The 16,971-nt window shown below is 41.2% G+C and overlaps 1 protein-coding gene across 1 annotated transcript in view; it reads right to left on the reverse strand.

The window, feature by feature from the left end:
* Nucleotides 1–15,484, reverse strand: part of LOC308409813 (uncharacterized protein) — a gene marked incomplete at its 3' end in the record, with an annotated part of 31,480 nt that extends 15,996 nt beyond the window's left edge. The window contains exons 1-3 of the mRNA XM_080902813.1: nt 15,298–15,484; nt 1,431–1,781; nt 150–482 (exon numbers count right to left, since the gene is read on the reverse strand). Coding sequence (XP_080758939.1) covers nt 150–482; nt 1,431–1,781; nt 15,298–15,334 — 721 coding nt within the window. The 5' untranslated portion in view covers nt 15,335–15,484. The remainder of the gene's footprint in view (nt 1–149; nt 483–1,430; nt 1,782–15,297) is intronic.
* Nucleotides 15,485–16,971: the final 1,487 nt, after the last annotated feature.

Below are 16,971 nucleotides of genomic sequence, written 5' to 3' on the forward strand. Positions count from 1 at the left end.
ACCTTGGAGCTCCGACTGAATGAAAATAATGGTAATAATGAAGAGGCCCACATTTCAATCAAAGAGCGACCATGGTTATTCTGAAATGTTAAAATGAGTTTTCATCTTAGTGATGTCAGATGTATCTACAGCATGTAATTATTGCTGACCTTTGACCTGCAGCACGACTTTCTGTCTCAGGATGTCTTTGTCCCTGTAGATGGTGCAGATGTATCCTCCACTGTCTCTCTCTGTGGGGTATTTCAGGGTCAGACTGAGGTCTCCAGTTCTCAGCAGGTCTTTGTTCATCTTTGTTCGATCTCTGTAAAGGTTGTCCTGTTTTTTAAGGAGGTTGGTTCTGTTTGGATACACATGGACCATCATGAGTTCTTGGTCAGAGCGAGTCCACTCCACTCTTGTGTCCTCATGCAGGTCAGGTTTTGTTTTGCAGGGCAGAAGGACGGACTCTGAGCCTTCCTCCACCCCCACCTCCACCTGCTGGTCTGAGAGGACAGTAAAACATGATATAATAATACTGTAGAAGCAGCAGCAGTTGTCATGGAATTAGCTCTGTGCAGGCAGGCAATAGAGGACCCAAACGCACACTCAAACACAAAAGGTAACTCAAAGTACTCAGCTTTATTGCTGGCAGGGAAAACAATACAAAACTATACTGGGGCATGATAAATTGAGACATGAGGAAACACAGGGAAAACCCCACAGCTCCAGGGATGAGACACTGACGACGTGACACTAAGCACAGGGAACACAGGGCTTAAATACAAAAGGTAGCAACAAGGAAATGAGACACACGAGGGGAGCACGGCTGGGCCTAATTAATGTGATGAGACAGGAGGCACAAATCTTCAAAGTAAAACTAGAAACTGAACTTACAGACACAGACTCAGAGGAAACAGAGGCATGGGACCAGGGCAGGCACAGAGACACAGAACAGGAGCTCAAAATACAACCAAAACCCAATCCTAAAAACCACAATTAACCTTAAACATAAGATAATAATAATCAAAACCACTGAGTCACAGACTCAGGACCATGACAGCATTAAAATAATGGAAATCATAGTGATGACACGCATGTTTCTTACTTTTGATTCTGTCCTACTAGCAGAGATGAAGTATAACAATATTTGTTTTTGTTTTGAATAACTAAACTGAGGGGTAAATATAAATATACAGTACAGTAGGTTACCATGGTGATGTAGTCAGGTATTAAGAACTTTCTACTCAGCATCTAAATTATTCTGGTGTTGCTTCATGTGAGCCGCACAAAGGTTACTGAGCTTCATGTTTACTGTACAGTGTCTACAGTGTGTAAAATGTTTGAATCTAAGCCTCAACATTTTGTTTGCTTTTCTGTTTCCTGGAGGTTCTTATTCTACCTTTGTCTACAATACTGATCATTTTGTAGTTAAAGAGGAGTTTGTTGCTGACCTTTGACCTGCAGCTGTATGTTTTTCAGTCTCCGTTCTTCTCTCCCATTACTGATGGAGCAGGTGTAGTTGCCGCTGTCAGTCTTTGTTGGTTTTCTCAGAGTGAGGCTGAAGTCTAACGAGTCGAGAGCATCAGGCTTCAATGATGTGCGTCCGCTGTAAAACTGGTTTTGTCCTCTAAGATCGTCTCCTCCTTCTCGTCGTATGTGGACAGACTTTGGATCCAGATCATCACGAGTCCACAGCACCGTGGGATTGTCCTCAGGTATAAAACCTGAGTACTGACAGGGCAATGGGACAGACCCTTCTCCCTCATTCACCTCCACTACCAAAGCCAAGGCAAGCTGGGAAACTGATGACACACAATAAAAGAAAAAAAACAACAACAATTTTATCTGCAGGAATACAATTCCCCATTTTTATAGCCAGCCAGCAAATGAACAGCTAAATTTACTGTGAAATAAGAAATATTCAGACCAAGTCTGTGTCTTTAAACTCAATCTAAAAGCTGGATTCTCAGATGGACCACCTAATGTGAGAGACTAGAAGAGCAGTCTTCTGGTGTGTAGGTTATCAGTCATGGTAGTCTTGAGAACTTGAAAAGAACGAAGTGGATTTTTTTCGGTTCTCCTCTCATCCAACAGGGTTGTGAAGCAGTCACAGATGTGCCATAGGCTCCTCTATGTCACCCAGAGTAGCCAACTTTTGGAGGAAGTGAAAAAGGCTCTGGGCTCCCTCAGAGGGAGGACACCTAGCCACTGGTTCAGGTATGTAGATGAACCCAAGAAGTGGAGGCCTTCACCAAACACATCAGCTCTGTCAAAAAAACATCAAGTTCACTGAGGAGGAAGAAACCTCAACAATGAAGTTTACTGAAAGCTCCCACACACAGACCAGTACCTACTCTTTGACTCCCACCAACCACATGTAAAGAAAGCTCTTAAAACATTTAATTATTCTGGGCCTTCATAAAATCAGCAAAGATGCTGCAGAAAGAAGAACAGACACCGACCAAGAAGACCCACAAAAGACAAGCTTTGTCAAAAGAATTTTCTCCAAGTGTAACATCCCAGTCCATTTCACACCTAGCAACATCCTCAAACAAAAACTGGCTGTCAAGGTCAAAACTCCCAAACACAAGCTGAACAACACAGTGGCTACAGTGCAGCAAGGAGAGCTTGTACCGCCATGAATATCAGACACTCTACAAAAAAATAACACAACATAGAAGAGCCACCTCGACAGGACAAGACTCAGTTGTATACCTGCACCTAAAAGTCAAAGGTCACACTTTTGAGGACGCCAGTGTTCACATGGTGGACCAAGAAGACAGATGGCTTTAGAGGGCAGGAAAGGAGACCACCTGTGTCCACTGTGAATGACCAGCTTTGAACAGAGGGCGGGGCTTATGACACCAACTATCAGCCACCTACATGCATTTCTGAGATCCACTCTCAGGTGTTTCAGTCCCCACTCACATTTTGTCTCAGGTGACCTGAATAGCTCATAAACACTTTTCAATCTCTCAAGACTACTCTGCTGGTGAACCAGTGTGGCAAAGAAGAGGAAGACCTGATTATTAATTTCAGAGCTTACTGACCCTGAACATTGGACCACAGCCTAATTCAGAGCAAAAAAATGTCAAATGAACTACACAAGATTCATTAGTAAGCTTAGGTTCAGGGCAAGGATGAAGGGCACGGGCATCAGGAAATGCAACCAGGAGTGTCAGTACAATGCAAAAGAGAGGAGAATAGATTTAGAGAAGAAGAATCAAACAGTGGACACCGAGAAGACTGGCCTGCCCTGTGAAACATGAAATAGTGGGTGAATACAAAGGACCATGACAAGTGGAAATAATTCAGGAGCTGTTTTTAGTCACAGGTGTTTTAAAACAAAAAAAAAAGCTAAGCTAGCTAGCAAAGGAGGAAGAACATTATATATATAACATATACATTAGGTGAATGTGCAGTAGTACAGTTTACGAATGTTCTGGGTTTAAAGTCCTTAATGTTAATGCTGCCGTGTGGCCTCTTTTATTTCTCCTGACGCTTGATAGTTATATTGTTAATAGTTAATAGTTTTCATCCTCAACATGCTGGAGAGGCACACATGTCCAGGATCAGCATCAGCTCAGCAGGAAATCCAACATTTCACTTTTACAAGGGTTGTTACCAGTGATGGGAATAACGGTGTTCAAAGTAACAGCGTTACTTACGCCGTTCCTTTTTTCCAATAACTAGTAATCGAACTAATTACCATTTCTATCATTAAAACGCCGTTGTCACGGTCAGCAGTGGCCGACCGTGTAGACAGTGTGTGGAGGACCCAGGTGTGGACACAGATGAAGAGACAGCACTGAACTTGAAACAAAAAGCGAGCCTTTATTTTAGTTAGATTAGAGGCGGCAAACAAAGCAGAAAGCACAGAGGCAAAACTAAACTAGAAGCTGAACTGGGAAAACAGAGAACTTGAAACTGAGACTTAACTAAGACAACTTGTAAGGCTAAGACTAGGTGACTATGATGACTATGACGAGGATGACTGAAACAACTATGAACAGGACTGTGTACTGGAACATGAAAGAACTATGACCATGACCAGCACAGAGTCCTGAAACCTGATGTAACATGGGAGGTGGATGCACAGATGATGCAACACAGACTGAATGAAACACAGAGACTAAGGCTACCTTCACACTACAGTTCTCAATGCTAAATTCAGATTTTTTGATAAAATCCGATTTTTTTTGTCTGCTTGTTCACACTACAAGTTTAATTCAATTCAATTCAATTTTATTTATGTAGCACCAAATCACAACAAAAGTCGCCTCAAGGTGCTTCATAGATACAGAGAAAAACCCAACAATCATATGACCCCCTATGAGCAAGCACTTTGGCGACAGTGGGAAGGAAAAACTCCCTTTTAACAGGAAGAAACCTCCGGCAGAACCAGGCTCAGGGAGGGGCGGCCATCTGCTGCGACCGGTTGGGGCGAGAGAAGAAAAACAGGATAAAGACATGCTGTGGAAGAGAGACAGAGGTTAATAACAAGTATGATTCAATGCAGAGAGGTCTATTAATACATAGTGAGTGAGAAAGGTGACTAGAAAGGAAAAACTCAATGCATCACGGGAATTCCCCGGCAGCCTACGTCTATTGCAGCATAACTAAGGGAGGATTCAGGGTCACCTGGTCCAGCCCTAACTATATGCTTTAGCAAAAAGGAAAGTTTTAGGCCTAATCTTGAAAGTAGAGATAGTGTCTGTCTCCTGAATCCAAACTGGAAGGTTCAAGGTTCTTTATTTGTCACATGCATAGTTATACAAGTATAACACACAGTGAAATGTAGCCTGACATGCTGTGGAAGCTGGTTCCACAGAAGAGGGGCCTGAAAACTGAAGGCTCTCCCTCCCATTCTACTTTTAAATACTCTAGGAACAACAAGTAGGCCTGCAGAGCGAGAGCGAAGTGCTCTAATAGGGTGATATGGTACTACAAGGTCATTAAGATAAGATGGGGCCTGATTATTTAAGACCTTGTATGTGAGGAGCAGGATTTTGAATTCAATTCTAGATTTAACAGGAAGCCAATGAAGGGAAGCCAAAACAGGAGAAATATGCTCTCTCTTTCTAGTCCCTGTAAGGACTCTTGCTGCAGCATTTTGGATCAGCTGAAGGCTTTTCAGCGAGTTTTTAGGACATCCTGATAATATTGAATTGCTGTGCAAATGCACAAATTGGAGTCTATTAGATAGATATGATACAAACCACGGCAGCACAGTACCTGTAATACCTACAGCATGTTCTAATCGCTCTAATAGGATATTATGGTCAACAGTATCGAATGCTGCACTAACGTCTAGCAGGACCAGCACAGAGATGAGTCCAATTAATGGCAGGACTTCTTTGAGCAGTTTTGTAGGAATGGGGTCTAAAAGACACGTTGATGGTTTGGAGGAAGTAATTATTGAAGTTAACTCAGAAAGATCAATTGGAGAAAAAGAGTCTAACTTAACATCAATGGTACTAAGAGTAGCTGTAGATAATATTACATCTGTGGGATGATTATTGGTAATTTTTTCTCTAATGATAAATATTTTATTCGTGAAGAAGTTCATGAAGTCATTACTAGTTAACGTTAAAGGGATGGTTGGCTCAAAAGAGCTCTGACTTTTTGTCAGCCTGGCTACAGAGCTGAAGAGAAACCTGGGGTTGTTCTTATTTTCTTCAATCAGTGATGAATAGTAAGATGTTCTGGCTTTGCGGAGGGCTTTCTTATAAAGCAGCAAACTATTTCTCCAATTATGATGATCCTCTAAATTTGTGACACGCCATTTCCTCTCCAGCTTATGAGTCATCTGCTTTAGGGTACGTGTTTGAGAATTATACCACGGAGTCAGGTACTTCTGATTTGAGACCTTAGTTTTCACTGGAGCTACAGTATCCAGAGTCGTACGTAGTGAGGAGGTGAAATTATTAACAAGATAATGGCTGTAGCTCAGGTGGCAGAGCAGGTCAGCCACTAACCAGATCAGTGGTTCGATCCCAGGCTGCCTCCTGGCTGCATGCCAAATATCCTTGGGCAAGATACTAACCCCATGTTTGCCTACTGGTGGTGGTCAGAGGGCCCAGTGGCACCAGTGTCCGGCAGCCTCGCCTCTGTCATGGGTGATGGGTGAATGACTAAATGTAGTGTAAAGCGCGTTGGGGTCCTTAGGGACTGAGTAAAGCGCTATAAAAATGCAGGACATTTACCATAATCGACCTGTTGGAGTAGCGTTCAGATAGCTGCTCTGCTCTGTGTTGGTACAGGCCATTGAAGATGATAACAGTGGGTGGATTATATACAGCGCTTTCAGAAAGACAGTCTACTCTTCACTGCTGTGTAATCAATTATTGTAAACATTATCAGGAAATGATCAGACAGGAGAGGGTTTTCAGGAAACACTGTTAAATGTTCAGTTTCTATGCCATATGTTAAAACAAGATCTAGAGTGTGATTAAAGTGGTGGGTGGGTTCTTTTACATTTTTGACAGAAGCCAATTGAGTCTAATAACATACCGTCCTATTAATGATCAATGATAATTGAAGAGGAACCCTGGCTCAGGACATTTTCATGACAAGTGACAGCGCAGACAACTACTAATGAGAGAACGTGTTTTATCATCATAAACACGGTGATAAGACGCATCGTTAAAGTGTCACTTCAGTAATGTTGACTCATGTTTTTAATAATGACTTTAAAACACTAAACTCTAATTTCTGTGGTTATTTTAAGTTTACAGAATATAACATGTGGTAAGACGACGAGTTTTACTTCTCACTGTCCGTGTTATGTGTATCTATTTATCATGTATGCTACTTTGCCGAAAATGTTTCATTGTGTTCATGAAATAAACCAGACTTTCACTGTTTGCATCTTTTACTGTTTTTCTGCTTTTGTTCACACCAAGTTTGACAAACCTACAGATATCCAGAGTTAACTCACTAACAATGTGGAGCAGTCTCAGTGTATTTAGCTGCTTTTTCCCTGAACACAACCAACTGAGAGAAACGCCTGTAGGCCTCACTTTGGTCATTTGAACGCTGAAGGAGATTTGTTCCATAGACACCTTATACTAGTGTTTCCTGCACTTAATCCATCACTACTATGTTCTATATAAATCCAGATTCCTTTTATAGTTTGCAGTGAAATTTGTTAAACCACTGCTTAATGGGACAGAAGTACAAGTCACTCTTTACTAACACATTTGTAGATGAGTTTATTGCTGAACAACACAGCTAGCAGTCTCACACACTCTTTATGTTTTTCAAGTTATGTGTGTAAGGGTTTAGTCTATCAAACCTTACCCTTTTCTCCCCAGTATCACAACAGTATGACTCCCAAAGTACGGCTCAGTAAACAACCAATGATTCTAAAGCCAGAACAGAAAGATACAGTTGGAAGATGAATGATTGCGTTTTTATGATGCGTAGTAAAACGACCCCCTCTTCTTCTTCTCTGTGTTGGTGTTGTTGTTGTTCGTGTGTGTGTGTGTGTGTGTGTGTGTGTGTGTGTGTGTGTGTGTGTGTGTGTGTGTGTGTGTGTCTTAGAAGTCAATTAATACATTAGCCATACTTAAAAAAACATCTGAATTTCATTTAGAACTGAGATTCTAAGTTGTAAGCAGAAATCTTATGCTCAGCCAGAAACATGTTTCCCCACTTTCACAATGCTGAGGTGTCAAATCCACAACCCCCAACAAATGGTTTGTTACACGCGGGTGTGAAGGGCAAGCTTTACTTACACAGCCTCACACACAGCAGATTTTTAAAGTTGTTGGGTACAGGGGTTTAGCCACAGATGCAACATCCACTTTTGATAAAGATCCCTCCACCTGTTTATTTCTTAAGAAATTAAGCATCTTTATTAAGCTCTTATTTATAAATGTCTACACAATAATAGACACCGTGTGATCTGTGACATTATAGTCTTCTACTTCTGCTTCCATCGGTTTGCATTTTAAACTCCCAGCCTTTCAGTTTGTTATGAACGACTTTATATCACAAAATGTTAGAAATATAAAGTGAACCATGCGACTTTTTTTTTTTTAATTTTCTGTTTGATGGAAGGACTTAAGACACGAGTTATTTAAACAATTCTAAATGACAGTGTGATGGCCATAGTACTTTATGTGGGCCAAATGTGTTAAGGATAATGTTTATCAATGTAAAATTGCAAAGAACCTTTGAATAGATTATAACATTTTGTAAACAGTTACCTCAGAAGCTGTACTGGTAGATCTATGTATGTAAGGTAAAACTATCCACAGTACTTCCACTTAAGTAACTAAACACATAAAGTCACCCTTACCAATAATCCACTGCTCCTTGAAAAAGTAGCACAAACAGACAACTGACTGAGCAATGATAAGTAGAGCTACCCGAGGCCGAGACTCAAGCAGAAGAAATTAAAAGTTGTTGTTTTTGTGGCTCGAAAAATTAAAGAAAGTATGTTTAATAATTCAACAAGACCCGCACCTTCAACACATGTACATTCAAATTCTGGAACAGGCTCATCATTGCTGCTGTTCAATAGTTTTTATCCGTTCGAAAAAGTCATTTTACGGCTTTAATGTTTCCAGCTGATAAGGAGAATGAGTGCATTTCAAATGAGCGTCCAAAGGCGTTAAACATCTGCTTTGTCTGTAACGACAGTATCAAACTACAGAGCATTGTTTTTACTAAAATTCAACATTTTCAGATGAAAATTTGGCTGCTTTTTGTTTTTTTCACTGTAACACCCACCTCAATGCCATTTTTAGGATATTCTTGGTGATCCCACCTTTTTCATATTTAGGCTTTTGGCACTGAGGGTATTTAATACGCATGTTGTCACTGTGTTTTGTACTACCAGCTGTGAGGGCTCTGCTTTTGCTTTGAGCAGTCTGTTTTTATTTTGTCTCGTGACTGTGTGTTTTTTTTCAAACGAGATCCTCGTCAGTTTGATTTTGTTACCACAAACTTTGTGTGAAGTTCACAACAGAGGTAAAGAGATTTAAACATCCCAGTTTAAGGAGGCAGGCAGGGGTTGGACCAGCTGCACAGGACAGGGGAAGCAGAGAGTGTCCGGGGAGATGTGCAACAGAAGCAGAGGGAACATTTTACTAGATGATAAATGGCAGAGGGGGGGGGGGGGCAAAAAAAGTATAGGTATATTACTACTGTGGGTGTATGGGGGACCGGCCCTGGCACAGGGTGCCGCCAGTGCATCGAGCCACCTGGGGGGCTCTTCAACTGGTGGGGGAGGTTGTTACACCTTGCAGGATCTCTCCTCTCTTCAGGAACTCTCTCTGCAGGAGCGGGAGATACAGGAGAGGTGGAGGAAGATCTCTGCTTGGGTGTCTATTGTCTCGTGTAGTCTGGAAGATGAGTGGATGGTGGGGTGGGTGCAGTTTTCTCTGTGGTGAGGTCAGGTAGGCTGCCCCGGGCTCTGCAGGGCCGGGAGGCGGTCCGGATTGGCCTGGGCCCCCTTTCCCTGGCAGGTTGCAGAGTATGGAAGTGCCTACTGGGGTCGGCGGGGGAGCTGGCCCAAGGGAGGGGTCACTTGCCCCTCCCTTCCTTCCCTCCCCATCTCCAGCTGTCTCCCTCTTCCCGCTCCACCACAACCACCCACACATGCAGGGCCTTGGAGTAGGGGTGTGTCACCAGGGTGCAGGGGAGGCTACCCCCCCCCCCCCCCCCTTTCTGGCTGCCTCTGCCTCAATTTTATCTCACAACTTAGACATTCACAGGAATTCACAGGCTAGGAGGAGGAGTTGGCCGTCGGACTGGGGTCTGGAGTGTGGGGCCTCCCTGCTGCTGCAGAGTCGGGGCGGTCTGCTTCTCCCCACCGCAGGGAAAAGGGTAACACCAGCTGGGTTTGCCTGCAGTTTCCCCCTCCAGGGGCAAGGGTACTGTTAGATATTTTAGTATTATGGGAGCATGTACTGGGTACTTCTTTTATGATGATATTAGACTGAAGATTCTGTGACTTAACAAGGCTCTTTATGTTAACCGTTATTTTCTCTTGCTGTGTCAACTCAAGATTTATGGTGTGAAAGTAGATGCTAAGGTTGGAAGGAAAACACCAACAAATCACTCTTTTTACTTATCACTCCCTTGCAGAGGATGTGTACGTAAAGACCATCTGGTTTGTGTCAGAACTCAGGATGTAGGAGACCTCATTTGCTGGCCACTTTTGAACTCCTAGTAATATATAAGTGGAGTGACTTTGCTTAAGAGAAGTCACTGATTACATTAATGTTAACTGAGCACATGGGATGATCCATGTCTGAGGCAAATTAGGGTAATAGTTGTAGTTTACTGATTTGAGAAAACCTGCACATGACACTTGTCTTGCTGATGTTGAATGCTTATTACTCTTATGATATAATTGGTTACAAGTGTAAAGTTTGATTTTACTTCCAGATTTTGCTTTCCAGGCCATGATGGTGTGTATGTAGGCTCCTGGTGGAGCCAGTTTTAAGCAAATTTAATATGCAAAACACACTAACATCTTTCATTGCAGGATTATAGGTCCAGGGTGGTGCTGCTCCAGGGGAGGAGATGTCCTGATGTTGCCTGGGATATGATCTAGTTAACCTTTTTCTTTAAGACAGGAATCTGATTTTGATGAGTTGACTCATGGGAGTGTCCATGTGTCAAAAGGGAGGAGTCCAAGGATTAACATTAAACAATGTTTTTTATTATTGTTGCAGTGATTTATGTGATTAACCGTTTATTTACAGGTATTAAACCTATGCAAGTGGTGCATCCATGTTCAGACGAGGCTTTGATGGCCTATAAGTGAAGTTCACTGAACAAAAGAATGTGGTTAGATGATTGTTGACATGCTCTGCTCCATCCGCAGCTGTTCCCGACATCATGGTCAGCCTCCAGAGGGGAACTCGTCTAGCATAAAGGTCAAAAAGGGAGGAATGTTAGGTTTTGTACTGTTTATTGTTATTTATGCTTAGAAATATCTATATATGCTTAGAGTTTATAATTAGTTGTAGATTGGTAGAGGTTTGATCCTTGATAGTCTGCAAACTTTGTGTGTATTAGAGAGCACTCTGGAGTATGGGGGAGGTCGTACCTTGTTTTATTGTTTTATGGTAGGACGTAAGTGCCATTTGTTTAGGCGAACTCTTGGAAGGTTTAGGGAAGTCATTTATGGGGTCACACTCTGACCCCCCCCCCCCCCCCCCCCCCCCCACACACACACACACACACACACACACACAAAGATCCAGAGGGGAACAGCGTTACTGAAAGTGATTGTCCGACTATGTTTACAATTTGGTAGAAACACTGAATAATAACTATCAGAAAGTTTGTTTCTCCCAGCCTCTCCCTTCTACAGATCCAACCCATCCGTGGAAACCAGGAGACGCGGTGTTGGTGAAGTCGCTAAAACCAAGGACACTCGGGGAGGCCGCGCGTTTTCCAGCCCCCAGACTGTGCTTGCAGTGACGAGAACCAGCATCCTTACAGACAGACAACCGCAGTGGATACACGCCAGCAGGGTTAAGAGCAGCCCCACTGGACCATCACAGGCGTCGGATCAAGCAGATGACGACTCAGGCGAGCCAGCGCCCGGAGCCAATACACCTACACACACGCAATCACTGATTAACACACAACGCCTGAAAGAGCCAAGACTCAGAGAGCTCTTTGATCCTCCACATGAACAACAACAAGGTACTCGAACATCCAGCAGGAACAGAAAGCCGAGAGTACCACATGATGTCTAATCTGATAAAACTAGACTCATTCCATCCTGATAATGGAGAAAATGAAATGCCCATTGTCATCATACGACGCTTATTCGATGTCTCTCGAACCTGGGACCAAGCCAGGAGACGACTGAAGAACTGTGTTTTTTCTTATATATTTAGGTTATTTATCATATCTATTGCATTAACCTTAGGATTTTTCTTTGCTATTTTGTATTGTAGACTGCAACCATGTTTACATTTTTGCAGGTCGTATTTTGCTAACAATACCTCATGCTCCATTTGGCAAGACACCCACCTAGTACGCTCATGTATTATTTTGTTTTTGATGATTATTGCCTGTTGTGTGATGCCATGTATACGCTCAATGATGACCCGTATAGCTACTATTACAGCTACCTCAATGTATTTGCAATTGGCACAAATTGACCCAGATGATGTGCCAGATGTCGCCAATGATGATCCTGATATATATATTGAGCATTAGGTTGTGAATTACTCCGTTATCAAAGAAGGGAATGAAGTTTTTTTTTATTTCTCTTTTTCCTTTTTCTTTTTTCTTTCTTTTCTTTCTTAGAATTTTGATATCAAGCTTGCTCGGAGGACAAGTTACATTTATGATTTTCCTTTAGATTATGTTATTACATTTTGCCTTTATATTGTGTTATTATTGTGTGATAATAAAAGAAGGGAACTGTTAGATATTTTAGTATTATGGGAGCATGTACTGGGTACTTCTTTTATGATGATATTAGACTGAAGATTCTGTGACTTAACAAGGCTCTTTATGTTAACTGTTATTTTCTCTTGCTGTGTCAACTCAAGATTTATGGTGTGAAAGTGGATGCTAAGGTTGGAAGGAAAACACCAACAAATCACTCTTTTTACTTATCACTCCCTTGCAGAGGATGTGTACGTAAAGACCATCTGGTTTGTGTCAGAACTCAGGATGTAGGAGAGCTCTGTATAATATTCATAGGCCTTGAGAGTGCATCTGTAGAACAAAGGATTCCAACTGTCGAAGGACACCACCCCACTCAGTGGGCAGGGTCTGAAACTGAAACTTGTTGTCTGCCTATAAAAACTGCTGCACAAAAGAATAAACTTTGAGTTAGTTTGGGATGACAATCTAGAACAGTCTCCGCGTCTTTTTGTTCTTCCAAACTGCTCCCGGTACTCTGGCCTGTGCCGTAATTAACCGTTGATCATACTTGAGAATATTTTAATTGTTATAGGTTAAAGGATGAACTCTGATGATGAAAGCCCACGCCTCAGAGAAACCCGGAATGGAGTTTCTTACAGGTACCTAGCAAAGTTCTGTTAAGTTCCACATAATGACAACAGAACCAAAAACTCACCTGACTGTGAAGAACACATGACCACAATGAATCACTCCTCAGTCAGGTCTGAAAGCGTTTAGATGATTAATAAATGGATGTATTGATCACAAAGACGTGAAGGAGATACAGTTTTTACATACATGTATATGTTTTACTTAAAGTACTCTAATTTGTAACTTTCTTTTATTTCATTTTGTTTTTACTTTATACAACTTATATTATTTGTCCTTTATTGTTTTTATTTAGACGCTCCTTTCTAAGCCGATTTCTTTTGTCATAGTTGTGTCTTTTATTGTTTTTTCTAATTTATTAAAGTTATGCTGTTATTAGTTGTGTTTGATGCTTTGCTGTAACACGGGCATTTCACAATTTTGGGATATATTATAATTTTTTAATATTCTATTATTTTTTAATTTAATTGATCCTTATCTTTATTGACTGTAGGTCAAATATAACACTCTCTTCTTCTACAGCGGCCACAGTCCAGATGAAGAGTGTCCTCATACTGAGCTGACAGTAAGAGTGTTAACTGAGCCTTTAAGTAAGTCTTGTTGCATTTATGCTCGTGTGATAAATCTACACCATAGCTACAGTATAACAACAAAGCTTCTGAGATCCTGCACTGTAACCACACATGCATTTCCACATAAATCTAATCACACATCACACTGATGAGGCTCACAACATCTGCTGCACTGCTGTAAACGCTGGCAGTGACGTCAGCCATCTGCACAGGTCAAAGTGAGAAGGTCACAATCAAGTAACACTTTAAACCTGCAGTAAAGCAGAGGAGATTCATAAATATCACAATAAACACAACAACAATGTAACTGCAGCTCATGATACAGTGTTTATCCCATACTGTGACTTTAAACAAACACGTGACAGCTGTCAGGCCTCCAGCTCCCCCAGGAGGTCCTGAAGTGTACTGCAGCCAGACATCAAATAACGTAACCTAGTATTTCCATATTTCACAGGTTCTCAGATAACACTCCTACATTTCATGTAATTCCATTAACCAAGAAAAAGCCTTTTTAGAAAAACATTAAACTGACTTAATTGTTAAAGGTAATGTTTAAAGTCTCACTGATTTACAGTCAATGTGTGCATAAGTTTTTATTCGTGCTTGAATCTAAATAGAGTCGTTCAATTCACAACAACAGGCGCTTCAAGGTAGCTTAAACTGTAAGACCTGTAAAGATAATATGACAGAAACCCCAAATAATCAGATGATCCCACACAAATGAGCTTTTGGTGACAATGGAAAGAAAACATCCACTTTAATAGGAATACAATTAGAACAATAGTATTAAAGTAGTATTATAGTTGCTTCGCTCAGCTGGGTAAACAAAGCAGCAAGTTCAGAGCTCCTCAAGAGAACTGTACAACCATCTGTGCTTTATATTATCTGTGTTCGAATGTGATATATTGGGGGAGGTTACCACATTTGCCACCACATGACCCCCATCTGGATACGCCCCTGCCTCCAAAGCTGTAAAAAGCGGCATTTATTAACAGTTACACACTGACAGTGAAACTATTGGAGAACACAGACCGTGATAAGCTAATAGCTATGCTACGCTAGTGAACCTGAGAAGGCTGAATAAATGAATCCTGTTGTTTGCTGATGAGTTAACAGAATGTGTGCTTCCATAAAGCATGCCCATGTTACTGTGTAAAAGACTGTAAACAAGCTACAAATAGAGATGTGGAGCAGAACAGCACTGTGTGCTGTGAGAGTGTCTGTTACTCACTGTCTGTTACAACGGAGGATCATTATGTATTTATTTCATTAGTATGTCAGTGGGCTTCTGTCTGTGGTCTGAGTGGTTCCACATGGGGTTTCAATGCTGCACATTTTGAAAACTATGGTTCAGGCTTGTCTGTCAGTCCCATGTATGTGTAATGTGAACTTTCATCAAAGGCAAACACATTTATCAAAACATAATACGTGAATGAACCCACAGCTTAAAGATGGCACAGTCAGTATTCAGGACAAGATATCCAGCACCATTAAAGGTGATGAGAGGAAACCTGATATATAACCAGCTGTAAATAACATGCCGTGTTAGCCTGCATGGGATGGGATGGATTCAAATCCCTGGCCTGAATGATTGTTTCAGTCCTTTTCTTTATGTTAACATGATCGCCTGAAAAGGATCTGCACCTGTTAAAGGTGTTAAAAGGAACTCATGTTTGTGTTGTATGAACACACACACATGCTGAGTCACTGAGTGTGTGTTCAATGAGGATCAAAGCAGCTTCCTTACCAAAGACCAGGAGCAGGAACGACAGAATCAGGTTCATCCTGCGGCAAAAAAGAACAAAATAATCTCTTTAATTCTGCTCCTCCAACCAGCCGACAGCCCACAAACAACAATCACTACACTGCAGCTGGCTCAGGTTTACTTTCACTTTCACACAGGTCCTGTCTTAACCTTTAGTATAAAAGCTCTTAACTGCAAATGATTCTCAAGTTAAAGTCAGAAGAGAAACACAAGAGCATGTACTGCCTTCATACTCACATGGTACTACTTTTAGTAACATGTGGTTGGAGGCTGGGACCAATGTCCTGCCACAGTTAGAAAAGCCGGGCTGGACTGCATGCCTTTCACTGGGTGTCATATTCCTCTGTCCCATCATCAGTAAAAATAGACACAGTGAAAGATTCAGATCTGAGCTGAGCTCAGATTGTTCAAGTAAAAGTTTTACACACTCTTCTGCTTGTTTTCCTTTTTCTTTCTCAACAGGTGATCCAGGTGATGGATATATGCATTTTCTTTTTCTTTTTTTCTGCCCATTCTGTTGGTTTTTGTTTTTTGCCCTTCTCCCCCGTCCCTCTTCTCAGCTGTTTCTCTTTCCCTCTTTCTTTCTCTCCTTCTTTCTCCAGTCAAGTCTGTCCCGTATACAGCAAGTGAAAATAAAATAAACAATAAAAGGTGAATCAAATAGACCATTATGGCAAGGCTGGGATGGTCAATTTGGTAAAGTAAATCCGTTGGGCATCTTTCTTTGCCTTTAGACAATAATTCTGATGCAAAAGAGCCAAACGGGACAGGCAAAAAAAAAAAAAAAAAAAAAAAAAAAAAAAGTTTTACACCGACCACAGTGTTTGGTTAGCACACGCTGAAAACGCCATATTTACCAAGAATATAGTGACAAACAGTGTTGGGCAAGTTACTTTGAAAAAGTAATTAATTGTAGTTACTAATTACTTCCTCAAAAAAGTAACTGAGTTAGTAACTAAGTTACAATATCCTGAAAGTAACGAATTACTTGTAGAAGTAACTATTGTGTTACTTTAAAAAATCTTTAACCCTCTGGGGTCTAGGGTTTAATCGGCTGTTGTTGACTACTTTTGATTTTTTTACCGCTGCATTTCACCTTTAGAAACTGTTTACCTCGCCTTGTTTATCATTCTTTTCAGCACAGCCTCTTTAGGTTTTGTTTCTGTGCCTCTCTTCTGTCCTTTGTGTTAAGTCCAGCTCTTGTCTTTGATGTTTGTGTATTTCCTGTTTTACTTTGACAATCCTGTGTTAGTGCATCCTGTTTTGCTTCCTCTCTGTCTTGTCATGTGTGATTAGTCCCAGCTGTGTGCTGTGCAGTTCAACATTACACTAATCTAGAGAAACAGCAACGTACTAAGAAACACAAAGCTGTGAGCACTTTAAGCGTTCCAGCTGAACAGCAAACATAAATCACAGTCTTCTGTTTGGAAGGGCGGCAACAGTTGAGAGCGTTGCTGCCTGAATGACAAACACTGAGGTGAAAGAAGATGGCAATCAGAAAGTAATGGCTATTGTTTGCAGCAAACGATTTTCTGAGTGTTTTATTAGTAATACTTGGAGTTGTGAATGTTTTCCAGCTCTCTAATAGTATTTTTTAGAATATTTTTCGATGTCAGTGGAGCTAAAAGTAGAAACATTGTTTGCTACTATTCAACA

The sequence above is a fragment of the Rhamphochromis sp. 'chilingali' genome (genome assembly GCF_963969265.1).
Source record: "Rhamphochromis sp. 'chilingali' genome assembly, chromosome: 1".
Lineage (NCBI taxonomy): Eukaryota > Metazoa > Chordata > Actinopteri > Cichliformes > Cichlidae > Rhamphochromis > Rhamphochromis sp. 'chilingali'.